This window comes from Emiliania huxleyi, assembly GCF_000372725.1.
Source record: "Emiliania huxleyi CCMP1516 chromosome Unknown EMIHUscaffold_190, whole genome shotgun sequence".
NCBI classification, from domain to species: domain Eukaryota; phylum Haptophyta; order Isochrysidales; family Noelaerhabdaceae; genus Emiliania; species Emiliania huxleyi.
In genome coordinates, this window is record NW_005200689.1 from 222505 (window position 1) to 236869 (window position 14365).

The following is a 14365-nucleotide window of genomic DNA, read 5'->3' on the forward strand; positions in this document are numbered from 1 at the left end:
GACCAACCTACCTACCTATCTGGGAGGGGCCCCTCCACTGGCTGTTCTTCACCTTTCTACCTACCTATACCTGTCGTGCGTTGTGAAATTGTGTATGTCGAGACCCCCCTATCCGGTCAGGAGCCGGAACCCTGGTCCCGGGGGCGCGATCACAATTTTAGGCCATGTATGTGCTCACTCTCACCCTCGTCGTCACGAGCTTAAGCACGCCACAGGCCACCAGTCGCCGCGCCGTGCTGCTCGGCGGCTCTGCGTGCGCAGGAGTCCCGGCTGCTGCGCTCGCTCGCACGCCAGGCTCAGACGATGTTGGCGAGGCGATTCAGCAGATCCGAGACGCCGACGCAGCGCTTCGGAGGCTGCAGCGCGAGTGGTCGACCTACGCATGCATAGACAAGGAGGGCAGGGCGTGCAACATCGACGCGGCGCGCAAGATCCTCGGCGGCGTGGCACCACAGAGAGGCACAGAAACCGCCGGCAGCTGCGCCGTGAGAGCAGCTTGAGCGAGCGAGCTTCCTTGTGTGAAAAGGCGACGCCGCGATCGCTGTCGCAAAAGAGACGCCGCTCTACCGCATCGACGGTGCCATCCGCCCACACGCCACGCCACGCCACTTCGCATCCCACACGCCACACCACGCCACTTCGCATCGACGCACCTCGCTCGCCACAGCTCACTGCCGCGGCTCCTCGTGTCGCTGCGTCGGGTGACTTGCGCTTGCTGTGTCGGTTGTCTCGGGCAACACCCACCCGCGCGGCCGTGCAGGAGCCTTCGCCGCAGTGCGCAAGTTCGCGCTCAGCGCAGACGGCGATTCGTGGGGCGGCGAGCTCTAGCCGAGATCAAGTCGAGATCTCGCCGCAGCTCTAGCCGACACCGTTAGATCATGAGTGACTCACCATTGATCACTCATCGACGTGACCCCATCACCACTGCTGCACTCACGACTGGCGACTGATGGCTGATGACCCACGCAGGCGCGCTCGACGTGACCGAGTTCGTGGAGCGGGGCGAGGCCGCCCTAGATGCGGCACATGCACATGCACATGCACATGCTACATGCACATGCACATGCACATACATGCACATGCACCTACGGCACAGAGATGCGGCAACACGGACCCGGCCTCGGCCCGCACTCGAGGAGACGCAGCGCACCACTCCGACGCGCTCGAGTACAAGACAGTGCAACGAGACTCGGTAGACAGGACACCTCAGAGAAGTGTCTGCGCATTCAACTCGTGGACTCAGCTGTCGCACTGGGGCCGTGGCGAGGCGAGGAGGTGGTCTGCTCGCGCCGATACCTCTTCACATCTGCCCATATCTCGGGTAGGCGAGGAGGTGGTGTTCGCGCTGAAGAAGGCGCGCGCCGAGATGGCCCGAGAGAGAGAGAGAGAGAGAGATGGCACTCTAGAGCACCCGAGAGCACCCGAGAGCACCCGAGAGCACCCGAGAGTGACCGAGATCGCCCGAGATGCGAGCGTGCCGCAAGGCAGGTGGACGACTCATTCTACGGCGTCGTCTTCGCCTCCAAGGGTGCCCCGCAAGCGCACCCGAGATGGCCCGAGAGGACCCGAGATGGCCCGAGAGGACCCGAGAGGACCCGAGATTGCCCGAGATGGCCCGATATTGCCCGAGATGACCAGATGTTAGCCCCTTAGAGTGCTGCTCCGCCCGCCCGCCCGCCCACACACCGCCCTAGCCCCGGCCACGGAGGGCAGGCCACTCACGCGGGGGCTGGGCTCTGGTTCACACGCCGGGGGGAGCACTGCACACAGTGGCATAGTGGCACAGCTGGGTCTCAGTCGGCCGCAGCGCCGCCCTCCTCGCCGTGGCAGGGACAACGCACTCCCCATCTCTCCCCATCTCTCCCCATCTCTCCCCATATCCTCCTCTTCGTGGCAGGGACGACGCAGCTCGAGCGGCTGTACGCGGAGGCCAAGCAGAGCGTCGACCGCACCGTCGCGGACCTCGACTTTATGCTGCAGATGCTGAGGGAGGTGCAGGCGCCGGGCTTGTAGCGTTTCCGATGCGTATTCTTTTTGGCGCACAAGTTCTTTTTTGCACGACACTGGGCACGGGACTGGCGCGGCGCACTGTGAGTGTCATGTTGGCCAAAGTATACAGGTTTCGATCCGGGCCCCACCGCAAATTTTGATCAGCAAATTTCGAGGCGCGGCCGCAAATTTTGAGTAGATTTTGATTGTCAAAACGTGTCCGTCTTGGCACAGGATAGAGCATTATATAGGCGGCGAACACCCGGGTGCGCAGGGACATCGCGACTTTGCCCGCTCGCTCGACCCTTTTGCCGCGAGAGGGCGCCGGCCGCGTGTAAGAGGTGGCTGGCGTCCTGAGGCGGCAGTTGGTGGCGTGGGGAGTGCGGAGAACGCTACTGGCGGCGTGACAGGACCTCTCTCGGCTGCGTGTGCCGCCCATTGGCACGCGGGTGCGCAGACATCGCGACTCTGCCCCCGCTCGCTCGACCCTTTTGCCGCGAGAGGGCGCCGGCCGCGTGTAAGAGGTGGCTGACCTGGCGCTGAGGCGGCATTTGGTGGCGTGGGGAGTGCGGAGAACGCTACTGGCGGCGTGACACTCGTCTTGGTGCCGCACGGGTCGTCTCTCTGACCGCATAAGTTGAGGTACTCGGCGTCGGGCCACGTCACCACGGCGGGGTCGGGGTCCAAAACGTGATCCGGCCCATCGCCTCGGCAAGGTCCTCGGTACGATTCTCCACGGTGTCGTCGAGCGAAAGCGCGGTAGCCGCGGAGGTGATGACGTCGACATCGGTGGAATCGGCTGGGTCAAGGTCGATTTCGATAGCTCTTTCACGCCGGAGCCCCCTATTGTCTCCGATATGTCGCGCCCGCCTGCGCGCTCGGCGTGTATGTAACCCATATCACCCCCTGCTCCACGACTGGGGCTTTAGGCAGCGGTTTGTTTTCGGGGGAGTCGGGTGGGTCATCAGCGTAGCTAGAAGCCCCATCACTGATGTCGTCGAGTGGGATGGTTGTACCTCCTCCGTTGATAGGCATGTCGTCGCCCACGGTGCTGCTCTCCCCGTCGTCTGCGTCCGTTGGGATCGATTCGTCTTGCCACTCCGGCGCGCCGCAATCCCTCGCGCCGCTCCTGCCGAGGTCGGCTTGCTTATCGTGCCCTGCTGTGGCATGCCTCACGGCTGCGACTGGCCGGCGCCTCGGCGCGTCAGCTCGGCTTGGCGTAGCGATAGTGGCCAGCGCAACTCGCCTGGACTCAACGCTGACGGCAGAGAAGAAGATAAAATTCAATTCGCGGGTTTTCTTCATCTTACCTTAACCTAACCTAACCTGTCTTGGCGCTTGATGCACCTACCTAACTCCTACAGCGCCCACACCTCAGACAGTACAGTAGGGAGTACACCGACACACCGCCGCAGCGACACCCACGTCGTGCGCCACGTGTACAAGGTCGCGCACAGAGATACGGGAGTCACCACACGGACGAACTGAGATCCTTCTATCCACTAAGAGAATTGATTCCGAAGAGCACCTCTGCTCCTCGGTACCTCATGTATCGTAGTTTTTGTTAGTTTCGAGGTCTCGTGAGTTTTGTCCTTATGCCTGTTGGCACGCAGACGCGGCATCAGTGAGGCGGTCGCAATGGTTGGGTAGTAGGGCTAGAGGGTCGCTCTACACTTAGCCTCTGCAGCGAGCGAGCGCTCAACTTAGCCCCCACACGGAGCCGGGCTCGGACTTAGACGCTGTATGGTCGGGGGCCATGAACTTAGACGACATAAGGCCAACTCCGGGCAAAACCCGGGTATACCTGAAAAGCCTCCAGGTTTACCCGAAATACCTGGACGCGTCCCACCAACGTATGCCGCGTATGCCGCGCACGACGCCATATCGCCTTCTCCCAGGGCCAGTGCGCTACTTGCGGCGCGCAACGCCTGCTCAAGTACCCCCCCCACCATGTGCTGCCGCTATGCGTGCCTTAAGGCGGCTGCGGCGAAGCGGCGGGCGCGGCATGCCGATGGCAGTGCGGACGATGCGGTTGCGATGTGTTCTGCTTCAAGATCGTGGCGGTGCTTGGCATGCACTTCTGCGATCCCAATCAGCTCATCGCAACGAAGCAGCGCAACAAGCTGGCTGCTGCCAACAAGGCCCTATGCTACCTCACGCGCGGATCGTTCAAAGAGGACCAGCACACACAGGCTTCACCGTCACGCGTTTGATTAAGCTTGAGGAGCTTCGTGTCATGTGAGAACTGTTTGGCTAGACGTCGCTCAAGAATGAAGGAGCAGCAACGAAAATCGGAAGAGGAGGATGCTGAGGCGGCGATTGCTAAGCATGAAGAGGATCCATCGCCCTCCGCAGGCGAAGAAAATTTGGGGGCTGCGCCGTATCGTTGATCACGGTGGGAGCCTCCTGGCCCCAGGCCGTGCCACGGCCGACTTAGCCGATGTAAGAGGCTCCCGCTGATCTTAGACCGCGCAAGCACTCCAGCGTGGCTAGCCACACTTAGACCCGTCCAGCCTCGAGGCTCAGAACTTAGACTACTACCCAACCAGTGCGGTCGCATCAGTGAGCTTCCCCCCGCCCTCCCCTCTCCGGCTTGGGGGAGCCGTCTCTCTATCATGCTGCCTCTAAAAGCCATATCAACAAATCTATCGAACGCGCCAGTGGCTCGACGTGGCGGCGAGGTCGTCCGCATCGTTCGTCGCCATCCCCGGACGGCAAGCAGTCAGCCTCGCGAGGCAGATGTACGCGTTCAAGACGATGGCGACGTTCACCTCGAACGGCTCAGACAGCAGCACGTCCTGCAGCTGCTCCTGGCCCACCCGGTAGAGGAGCTGCTTCGTGCACGGGTGTGTCGTCGCCGCGCGTAGCTCCTCCATCTTGCGCTTGCTCCCTGCCGCTCTCGCCTTGTCGCGCACCGCCTGCTGCGCCTCCTCGCCCGCGCCCGAGCGACGCCGCGCTGGCCAGCTGCGCTGCGCGCCCCTCCGCCTCCCCGACCATCGCCGCCATCTGGTGCATGCCGCCGCCGCCCCCGTCGAACAAACCCACCACGTGCTTATTCACACGAAACCAGTAGTGCTTGTCGTCCGCCGGCATCGCCGGCCACACCTCGCGCCAGACGTGGTTCGCCATGTTGTCGAGCATCACCTGCACGGTGCCTGCCCCCCGGCCGGCGCGCACAACAGCCTCCTCCCCTCGCGCCGAAGCCTGCTCAGCAGCGAGCCAGCGGCTGGCCTTCGACTCACGAATTCGCGTCAACGCCAGCCACTCGCCGAACCCGATCGTCCACCGAACGGTCGGGTGGAGGCCTCGAGCCACCCGCATCATCGGGACGACCTGCCCCCTCTCCGCCAGCTCGCTCAAGTACTCGCGCAGACGGCGGCGCACCTCGCGCAGCGCCCTCGAGTGCTTAGCGCCGTGCGGCAGCAGCATCGGCACGTCGTCGGGAAGCATCGCCTCGCGCTGCTCGTCCTCGTTTCGCCGAGCAGCGCGAAGCAGCTCCATGGCCGCGCTGCGCCGCGGCCTCCTCCGCCCCGGCCAGTTGAGGGCCGCAGGGGCGGAGCTCGCCTCGCCGGCCGCCTCCTCCCGGCCAGCATACCCGCCGGGTGCTGCGTATGTGGCGCCGGCGTCGCCGCTGGCCATCCCGGCTGCCGCCGGGCTCTCGTCGCCAGCCCTCGCGCTGTGCCGCTCCCTTGGCTGTGTCGGAGCGGGCTCGCAGGTCAGCGGCGCGTCCCCAGCCTCGCCGCCGTCCCCCTCGACGCCGCTCCCCTCGTCGCCGGTGGCGACCGCGCCGCCGATGTCGGTCGCGCTGGCCGGCAGCGCGTCCGCAGCCTCGTCGCTGCCCTCGCCGTCGCTGACCTCGCCGCTGGTGGGGGCCGCGCCGCCGGCGCCGAGCGTCGCCCGCCTCCACGACACTTCCTCTAGGTTGAGCCGGAAATCCTGGTCGGGGTAGCCATCGTACTCGACCGCGTGCACGAGCCGGCCGTCCGAACCCTCCTCTCGCCCCGTGATGGTGCCCGGCCACCACCTGTGCTCGCCCAGGATCTCCACGTGGGTGCCTGCCTCGACGACGGCGTGCCCGGCGATCCTCGCCGCCGCGTCCAGGCGCAGCCGCTTCCGCCGCGCCGTCTTAGACTCCGCGGGCTGCGGCAGCGAGTAGTTCGGGCCATACTCCGCCACGCCCGCGAGGACCTCGGCCGCGCTCACCGTCTCGACCGCGGCCTCGACCGGCGGAGGGGGGAGCTCGACCCGTCGTTCGACCCGACGTTCCGAGACCTCCCGCGCCAGCCGCTCGCCAGCGAGGGGTCCCTGATGCGGCGCGCCCGTCGGTCGACGCCCTCGCCCCTGCGCGCCACCAACGACGCCGTCGCTGTCCTCGCCGACGTGACCGTGATCCGAGGCCGCCCATCCGCCATTGATGCAATCCGACACTGAGCTGCCCCCCCCTGTCCCCCCCCCTGGACACGTCCCTCCCTGTCCTCTCGACTCGTTCCTCTACTTATATACATATTTTCCCGTGTCCGGATTTCCGTTTCGGGCGACGGCACCACTCACCGAGCTCTCCGGCGGGGAATCATGTCGGCGAAGGCGGGCTCTGGCGTCTCGGTGATGCGCTCCGATCTCGACGCGTCGACCTCGACGGAGGTGGACGCGAACGAGGCGCAGTGGCGGGCCGGCGTCAACCGCCAAGCACGTCCAGACGCCCCCTCGCAAAGGCGGGCGGCGTCATTGGCTGCTGCAGCCAAGCGGCGGCGGATAAGGACATGAACAACATACCTGCGCAAGCCGTCGCCGCCCGGGCGGCCGCAGGCGGTGCCATCTCAACCCACTCTCGGCACCGCTGCACGTGCGTGCTCCCTCTCCCACCCAACTCGGCTCCACTCTCGTCCACCCGCGCCCACCCCATCATCTGCTCTCAGGCTGATTGCGGCGTGTGTTGCGCAATGCCGACCCACCAGACGCTGGCCAGAGCATGATTGTGATGCCTCTTTTTGGGCCGGGGGGGCGTTTGACAGCGCGGGAGGCTGCCTCCCTGCCCTTTGGGACGCTTGCGACCACTGCTGAGTTGCATCCAGTACAGAGTAGCAGTGGTGGGGAGGGCTTGCGCCCCCCCCCCCCCCCCCGCAGAATGGTAAACTCGTGTCTACTCACCTCGTCGGCTCCATCGGCTGCCTCTCCTCGTGCGCCGGCTGCCTCTCCATCCAACCGCTTCTGCGTCCTTTCTCTGCCCGGTGCTCGCGATGTCGCTCTGCCGAGAGGGTCACCGCCGGCGTAGGCGGAGCGGCGGGCCCTTCATTACAGAGACAACAAAGACATTTCACCCCTCGGGCTGTTGTTGCAGACAGAAAAACAAATTTGGCGCGCGTGCGCGCAAGGCTGCTACCCGTAGTGATTGCAAAATGGCACAGGCCGACCCCGTCTCCTGGCAGTCTCTGGCCCACAGCGGCAAGCTTTCGCGGGCGCTCGACAAAGAGGAGCCGGCTACGCCCTGGATCAAAAAGCTGCGGGTCCGAAACCTCGAGCCGTCGCCGGAGCCCTACACTCTTCGCATCGCGATGCCTTGCACCTGCGGCGGCTGCATCGCCGCGCACGAGATGAAGCCGGAGCGCGGCGGTGCGACGAAGAAGGGACTTGTGATGGTTTGGGACGAGACGAAGCAGACGTGCAAGCTCGAAGCCGACCAGCTCTCCGCTGTCGTTGCGGCTGCGGCCCTGGCGCCGGCTAGCTCGGCGGCCGCGTCGAGCGAGGAGCCTCCGCCGCCCGTCGGCAGCACAACTTCAGAGGTTGCTGGCCCGCCGGTCCCAGAGGAGACGGCGGCAGCGGTGGCGGCGGCCAAAGCGGCGCAGGCGGCGGAGGGGGAGTCGGCGGCGGCTGCGGTGCGGATGGCTGAGGCGGCGGCGGCGGCGGCGGCGGCGGCGGCGGCGGCGGCGGCGGCTCGGATGGATGAGGAGGCGGAGGCGGAGGCGGCGGCGGAGGCGGCGGCGGAGGCGGAGGCAGCGGCGGCGGCGGCGGAGGCGGCGGCGGCGGAGGCGGAGGCGGCGGAGGCGGCGGAGGCGGAGGCGGAGGCGGCGCGAAAGGCGGAGGCGGAGGCCGAGACGGCTGCGGCGACGGCTGCAGCGGCAGCAGTAGAGGTGGAGCAGCGGGCGGCGGAGGCGGCTTCAGAGGTCGAGGCGGCGGCGGCAGCCCTCTGCTGTGATGGGGTCGAGGCTTCAGGCGGCGGCGGCGGCGGCGGGGAGGCGGCTGGCGGCGGCATGGCTGCTGCGGGGGAAATGGCTGAGCAGGAGGAGGAGGAGGCAGCCGAGCCAGCAGCGCCGCCCTTGCAGAGGGAGGCGGAAGGCTTGCGCTTGCACCTCTCTAGCAGCAGCGGCACTGGCTATCAAAGTGTTTACAAGCTGCCCTCTGGCCGCTTCGCCCTCTCGCCCTCTCGCCCTCTCGCCGCGCAGAGCCCGCGGCTCTTTCTTGGCTCCTTCGGCACAGCGGTGGAGGCGGCTGCGGCTTACGCGAGGGCGGTCGGCGAGCCACCGGCGGCGTCAGTGTTTGAGGGCGTGCGCTTGCACCTCTCCAGCAGCAGCAGCACCGGCTACGAGGGCGTGCACAGGCACGCCTCTGGCAAATTCGTGGCGACTCGCTACGAGCACGGAAGGGTGGTCCACGTCGGCCTCTATGACACGGCGATGGAGGCGGCGCGGGCGGTCGCGGACCCGGCGGACCCGGCGGCGGCGGCGGCGGCGGCGGCGGCAGAGGTGGAGCGGCGGGCGGCGGCGGCGGCGGCGGCGGTAGAGGTGGAGCAGCGGGCAGCGGCGGCGGCGGCGGCGGCAGCTCTGCTCAACGTCGAGACGGCGCGGGAGGCGGCCTCGGGCGAGGGCGAGGGCGAAGGCGAGGGCGAGGCGACCTTCGACGCGTCGCCCGTGCAGGAGGAGGCGGAGGGCGGCCCCGCCTCGCAGATGCATTCGTCGCGCAAGAACAAGCCGCAGCGTTGCTCGGTTTGCGGCGGCATCGGCCACAAGTCGCGCACCTGCCAGCAAGCGGTGAGCTTGCTCGCCGCTCTCAGCACCGCTCTCCGCTACGCGCGCCATCGCAGAACCAGACAGACCCCTTATTGCACCGCCCTGTACCCTCCGCAGACCACCTACGTGACATCCACGGGGGCTCCATTCCGTCGGGCTTATGACACGGCTGTTGAGGCGGCGCGGGCGGTCGCGGACCCGGCGGCGGCGGCGGCGGAATGGAGCACGGCGGTCGCGGAATGGAGCACGGCGGCGGCGGCGGCGGCGGCGGCGGCGGCGGCGACGACGACGGAATGGAGCACGACAGCGGCAGCGGCCTCGCCTCCAGCGGCTGCGCGCCCCACGCTCGAGATCCCCGAGGGCGTGCTCTCCGGCCAGAAGGACCGCCACCGCTGTGCGAGGCAGCAGATGTGGCGGGGAGGCCTGGTATGACTCACCGTTCCGCTTGCCTGCCACCGCCGCAGGTCGTGGATGGCGCCTTCTTCGACGTCACCGTCCCTGCCGACCTGCCCGCCAGCCGCAAGGTCCACGTCGCGATGCCCGCTACGCCTCCGCGGCCTCCCCAAGCGCTTGCCCGGACGGCAGAGGCGCCGCTGGCGACAGAGGCGGAGGGCTTGCAGCTGCACCTCTCCAGCAGCAACAGCACCGGCTACAAGAACGTGTACAAGGAGGGCTCGCGCTTCAAAGCGCAGGACAGGCGGGACAGAAAGACCGTCCACCTCGGCACCTTCGGCACGGCGGTGGAGGCGGCGGTGGCGTACGCGCGGGCGGTCGCTGCGGAGGCGGCGGCGCCAGCCGGGGCGGCGGCGCCGGCGAGCGGGCCAGCTCAAGCGGCAACAGTAGGCACGGTGGTGGCGCCGACGGCGCAGGCGGTGGCTGCCGGCGAGGCGTCTGTGCCTGCCTCAGCAGTCCAGGTGGGGCCTGTGCCTGCGGCGCCGCCGCGGCAGGCACCGCTCGCGGCTGAGGCGGAGGGCTTGCGCTTGCACGTCTCCAGCCGCAGCAACAACAGCACCGGCTACACGGGCGTGTTCCGGCAGTCCAACTCCCGCCGCTTCGAGGCAAAGCACATGGTGGACGGAAAGACTGTCCGCCTAGGAACCTTCGGCACGGCGGTGGAGGCGGCGGTGGCGTACGCGAGGGCGGTCGGCCAGGCTCCTGCCCAGGGGTCGGCTGCCGCCGGCAGCGAGGCGCTCGACTCGGACGAGGGCGAGGACGAGGAGGGCGAGGGCGAGGGCGAGGGCGAGGCTTACGCGCGCGCGGTCGCAGGGGAGCAGGCGGCGCCAGCTGTGGCGGCGGCGCCGGCGAGCGGGCTAGCCCAAGCGGCAAGGTTCACTTCTCGCACCCGTGACGTCGCCGCGCTAGTCCTTGCCCGCCACGGCCCGCTGAGCAAGGAGCAGCTCCTCGGATGCTTGCAGCAGTTCGTGCAGCAGGCGGGCGAGGAGCTGAAGTCGCTGGTCACGAGCTTGCGCGAGTTGCTGGACAGCGCGGAGCCGTCCTCGCGCCTTGGCACCCTGTTGTGCAACAGCCGCGCGTATCAGGGCGACGAGGCGACGCAGCCAGCGGATGCGAGTCGGCGTACGGCGTGGTTCAAGTCGACTCGGGTCGGTTCTGGCGCGTCGTGGTCGTTCGAGCCGCTCGGCTTGGATCGGGCGCGCCCCTGCGACAGCGCCGAGATCCTGCTCGAGGCCCGGCAGAGGGTGGGGCCGGAATGCGAGCGCGTGCTGGCGGGGATCAGCCCTCCATCCCTCCTGGCGCGTGCCACGGCGCGTACCCCGGCACCGCTCGTGACAGAGGCGGAGGGCATGCGCTTGTACCTCTCCAGCAACGGCACCGGCTACAGGGGCGTGCGCAAGGACTCTGGCCGCTTCCAGGCGCGGCACAGGGTGGACGGAAGGCGGGACTCCCTCGGCACCTTCGACACGGCGGTCGAGGCGGCGGTGGCGTACGCGCGGGCGGTCAGCGAGGCGCCTGCCCAGGGGTCGGCTGCCGCCGGCAGCGAGGCGCTCGGCTCGGACGAGGGCGAGGGCGAGGACGAGGAGGGCGAGGCCCGCTGCTTGTGGGTCGCCTGCGACCGGTGCGACAAGTGGCGGCGGCTGCCCGCCGAGACGCCCCGCCCACTGCCTGCCGAGTGGTTCTGCTGGATGCACCCGGACCCGGCTCGCCGGCAGTGCGAGGCGCCGGAGGATGAGTGGGAGGAGGATTCGGTGGCGGCGGACGCGGCGGAGGATGGCTTGGAGGAGGGTGCGGCGGCGGCGGCGGCGGAGCCGATGGACGAGGAGGACGAGGCGGCCGGCGAGGCCTACTGGGTTGACGCGTATGGGGCTGCTACGGAATGTGACGCTACGGATGAGGCGGCCGAGGCGGCAGACGGCGACGTTGTGGCTGCGGAGGCTGCGGAGGCGGCGGAGGCGGCGGAGGCGGAGGGGGCGGCGGGGGCGGCGGGGGCGGCAGGAGGCGGCGGGGGCGGCAGGAGCGGCGGAGGCGGAGGGGGCGGCGGGGGCGGCGGACCCTCCGCACAAGCGGGTCCGCACGGCGAAGCGTCCATACGAGCCGCCGGAAGGGCCGCCGCCAAAGCACCGCTCGGCTGCTGCGCCCCCAAGCGTCCCTACACGCCGGCTCACCGACGCCGAGCTTGTCGGGCTGCCTGCCGGGCTCTGCGGCCAGTACCAACAGGGCCTCTGCCACAAGGGCGGCAAGTGCAAGTGGAGGCACGAGCTATGGCCAGGGCTTCAGGAGCGGCTCCGCACGGCGAAGCGCCCGCTCGAGCCGTTCGAAGGGCCGCCGCCAAAGCGGCGCTCGGATGCGGCGCGTGGCCCTCCGTCCTCCGCCGCCGCCGCCGCCGCCGCCGATAGCGCGCCGCCCAACGCGCCCGCCGAGGCCGCGGTCCTGCTCTGCGGCAACACGCACGAGTGCGACGGAGGCGCCTTTGGCTGCATTCTGCCGGCAGGCCACGGCGGGCCGCACGATTTTACGCTGCCGGCCAAGCGGGCTCGCTGCGAGAAGCGCCCGTTCGACCCGGCGACGCCCGCCTTCCAGACCGCCGCCCCCGCCGCCCCCACCGCCCCCGCCGCCCCCGCCGCCCCCGCCGGCTCCGCCGCCACTTGCTGCGAGTGCGGCACTTTGCTCGACGACGAGGCGGGCGAGGTGATGGCGCCCTCCGTCGGGTGCGACGCTGGTGGCTGCTCGCGCTGGGCTTGCCTGGCGTGCGCCGGCTTCAGGAGCGAGGCGGAGGCGGGGCGCAAGACGTGGTTCTGCACGCTTCACGCGCCGGCGGTGGTGGTGGTGGCGGAGGCGGAGGGCATGCGCTTGCACCTCTCCAGCAGCAGCAGCACCGGGTACAGGGGCGTATCGAAGAATTCTGGCGGCTTCCGAGCGCAGGGCAAGGTGGACGATAGGCCTAGACACATCGGCGCTTTCGGCACGGCGGTGGAGGCGGCGGTGGCGTATGCGCGGGCGGTCGGCGAGGAGGGGCCGGCGCCACCGCCGCGCCCCGCGAAGCGCCCGCGCGAGTCTGCCGCTGCGCCCGCGCAAGAGCCCACCGCCCCTTCCTCCGCTCCCGCCGCCGCCGCCGCCGCCGCCGCCTCCCTCTTTGCCCCTGCCGCGCCATCCCTGCCTCCGAGCCGCCTGTTCGAGCTCCTGCCCGACGGGCGCACCGTCCACAAGGAGGCGCCTCCCGACAATGGCGGCATGGCGGCCGTCGCCGAGGCGCTCGGGCGCATCGGGCTGCAGTCCTACGCTGCCGCGTTTGACTCCGAGGGCTACGACGACATCGAGTTTCTGCTCGGGCTGGACAGCGCCGAGCGGGCAGCCGTGGCGACGGCGACGGGCATGGACGCGAAGCCGGGGCACGCGGGGAAGTGGGTCAAGTTCGGCTTCGGGGAGCCCTGACACACACCTATACGCGTTCCCTGGCGTGCCTCCCTTGAGCTTGATTGTTGTCTAAGTCTATAGGTGACATTCGATTTGTGTTGTTTGTTCTGACTGAGCCGGCGTTCTCTCATGTCTCTGTGTACCTAGCTCGGTTCGTGTTAGCCGGTGGGTGTTTGCTTTGTCTGTCTGGGTGCCCCACGGACAGTAAAGAAAGAAAAGAAAGAAAGCAAACCCAAGGGAGGGTAGCGCCGGAGAGGACGAGCGCGCCAGGCATTCTTTTTGTCCCGCGTGTAAAATTCTTTTTGTGGACAATGGCGGCGTCGAGCGCCTCCGCGATGACGGACGTCGTGAAGACGGCGGAGGAGAGCTGCTGCTCGCGATGGGCGACTAGGGGGACTACACGCCCGCGATTCCCGAGGAGGTGACCGCGCACTTCTTGGCGCAGTCGGGCTTCCAGGCGACGGACGAGCGGCTTGTGCGGCTCGTGTCAGATGATCTCTCGGAGAAGAGTCGGAGGGACCTTGGCGCCGGGATCACGAGGAACTTGCAAGTCGTGGCCGAGGCGGCGACGGGAGCGGTGCAGAGGTGGATCCAGCTCAATGATGAGGCGACGGCGCGCATAATGAAGAGAGAGGAACACATCGAGTGGCTGAGGAAGCTCTTCGCTGGGTGGAAGGAGGCCCGGCCGGCCTTGAGGGAGTCGCGGAGGAGGAGGGATAACGCAGGCAACGCAGGGACGGGCCAACAGCCAGTGGGACGAACGAGGGCCGCGACGGCGGCTCAAGCGGGAGGGAGCGGAGACAGTGGGCAGCGAGCGAAGTGGGTGAGAGATGATGCTCCTTCTTAGGGAGCGGTTCAGCTGCTGGGCGGGCTTCAGGGTGGTGCTCACGCGAAAAGGAATCGACGCGATGTACAAAGCATACAAGAAGAGGAGAGAGAAGGGGAGGGGCACCAGTGATGACAAAACAGAACCTAGTGCAGACGAGAGCAGGGCAGACCCGGGGACTGGGGAGCCGGAGCAGACGGCATCGGCCGCCGAGGGAACGTTGGGAAGAGGCACGAGGAGGGCGGCGACCTCAACCGGCTATGGAGGACCTGTCACCAGACGACGCAGGGCAGACGATGGTGAGGCGGAGCAGACGCGCAGGGCGAGACGAGGGAGGGAGCAGGACGTTGCTTCGTTGCGGAGATCAGCAGGAGGATGTACGAAAAGATTAGGAGCAGCAGGGACCCGAGGGACAATGTGGAAGACGGCTAGCGTGCTAGAAGTCCCCGCCACCGGGAGACAGGACGACCCCTGCTAGTCGCCGACCACACCCACAAAGAACCCTGCACAAAGATCGCACGGGCCGTGTTCCTTTTTACCCATCTCACAGTCCCCTCGGAGGTGTCCGTTTTTATTTATTTATTTCGTATTTTACTTTTTAGGGTGGTAAGCCTACACTCCAAGTGCTCCATGTCCTACCAAGTGCCTGCGCGATTTGGGAGAGATAGATCCACAT

General features: G+C 67.9%; 3 protein-coding genes across 3 annotated transcripts; 1 reads left to right on the top strand and 2 right to left on the bottom strand.

Annotated features, from left to right (window-relative positions):
• Positions 1 to 2651: 2651 nt before the first annotated feature.
• EMIHUDRAFT_233353 (hypothetical protein) lies at positions 2652 to 3294 on the bottom strand (the record flags this gene model as incomplete). The annotated part of the gene is made up of 2 exons (XM_005782324.1): positions 2652 to 2839; positions 3006 to 3294. The coding sequence occupies 2 exons, from the start codon at positions 3292 to 3294 to the stop codon at positions 2652 to 2654; spliced, it is 477 nt and encodes a 158-aa protein (XP_005782381.1).
• Positions 3295 to 3553: 259 nt separating this feature from the next.
• EMIHUDRAFT_113501 (hypothetical protein) lies at positions 3554 to 6401 on the bottom strand (the record flags this gene model as incomplete). Its single annotated transcript, XM_005782325.1, has 3 exons — positions 3554 to 3588; positions 4905 to 6207; positions 6342 to 6401. The coding sequence occupies 3 exons, from the start codon at positions 6399 to 6401 to the stop codon at positions 3554 to 3556; spliced, it is 1398 nt and encodes a 465-aa protein (XP_005782382.1).
• Positions 6402 to 7385: 984 nt separating this feature from the next.
• On the top strand, positions 7386 to 12881 carry EMIHUDRAFT_113502 (hypothetical protein; the record flags this gene model as incomplete). Its single annotated transcript, XM_005782326.1, has 4 exons — positions 7386 to 9014; positions 9111 to 9419; positions 9458 to 11516; positions 11554 to 12881. The coding sequence occupies 4 exons, from the start codon at positions 7386 to 7388 to the stop codon at positions 12879 to 12881; spliced, it is 5325 nt and encodes a 1774-aa protein (XP_005782383.1).
• Positions 12882 to 14365: the final 1484 nt, after the last annotated feature.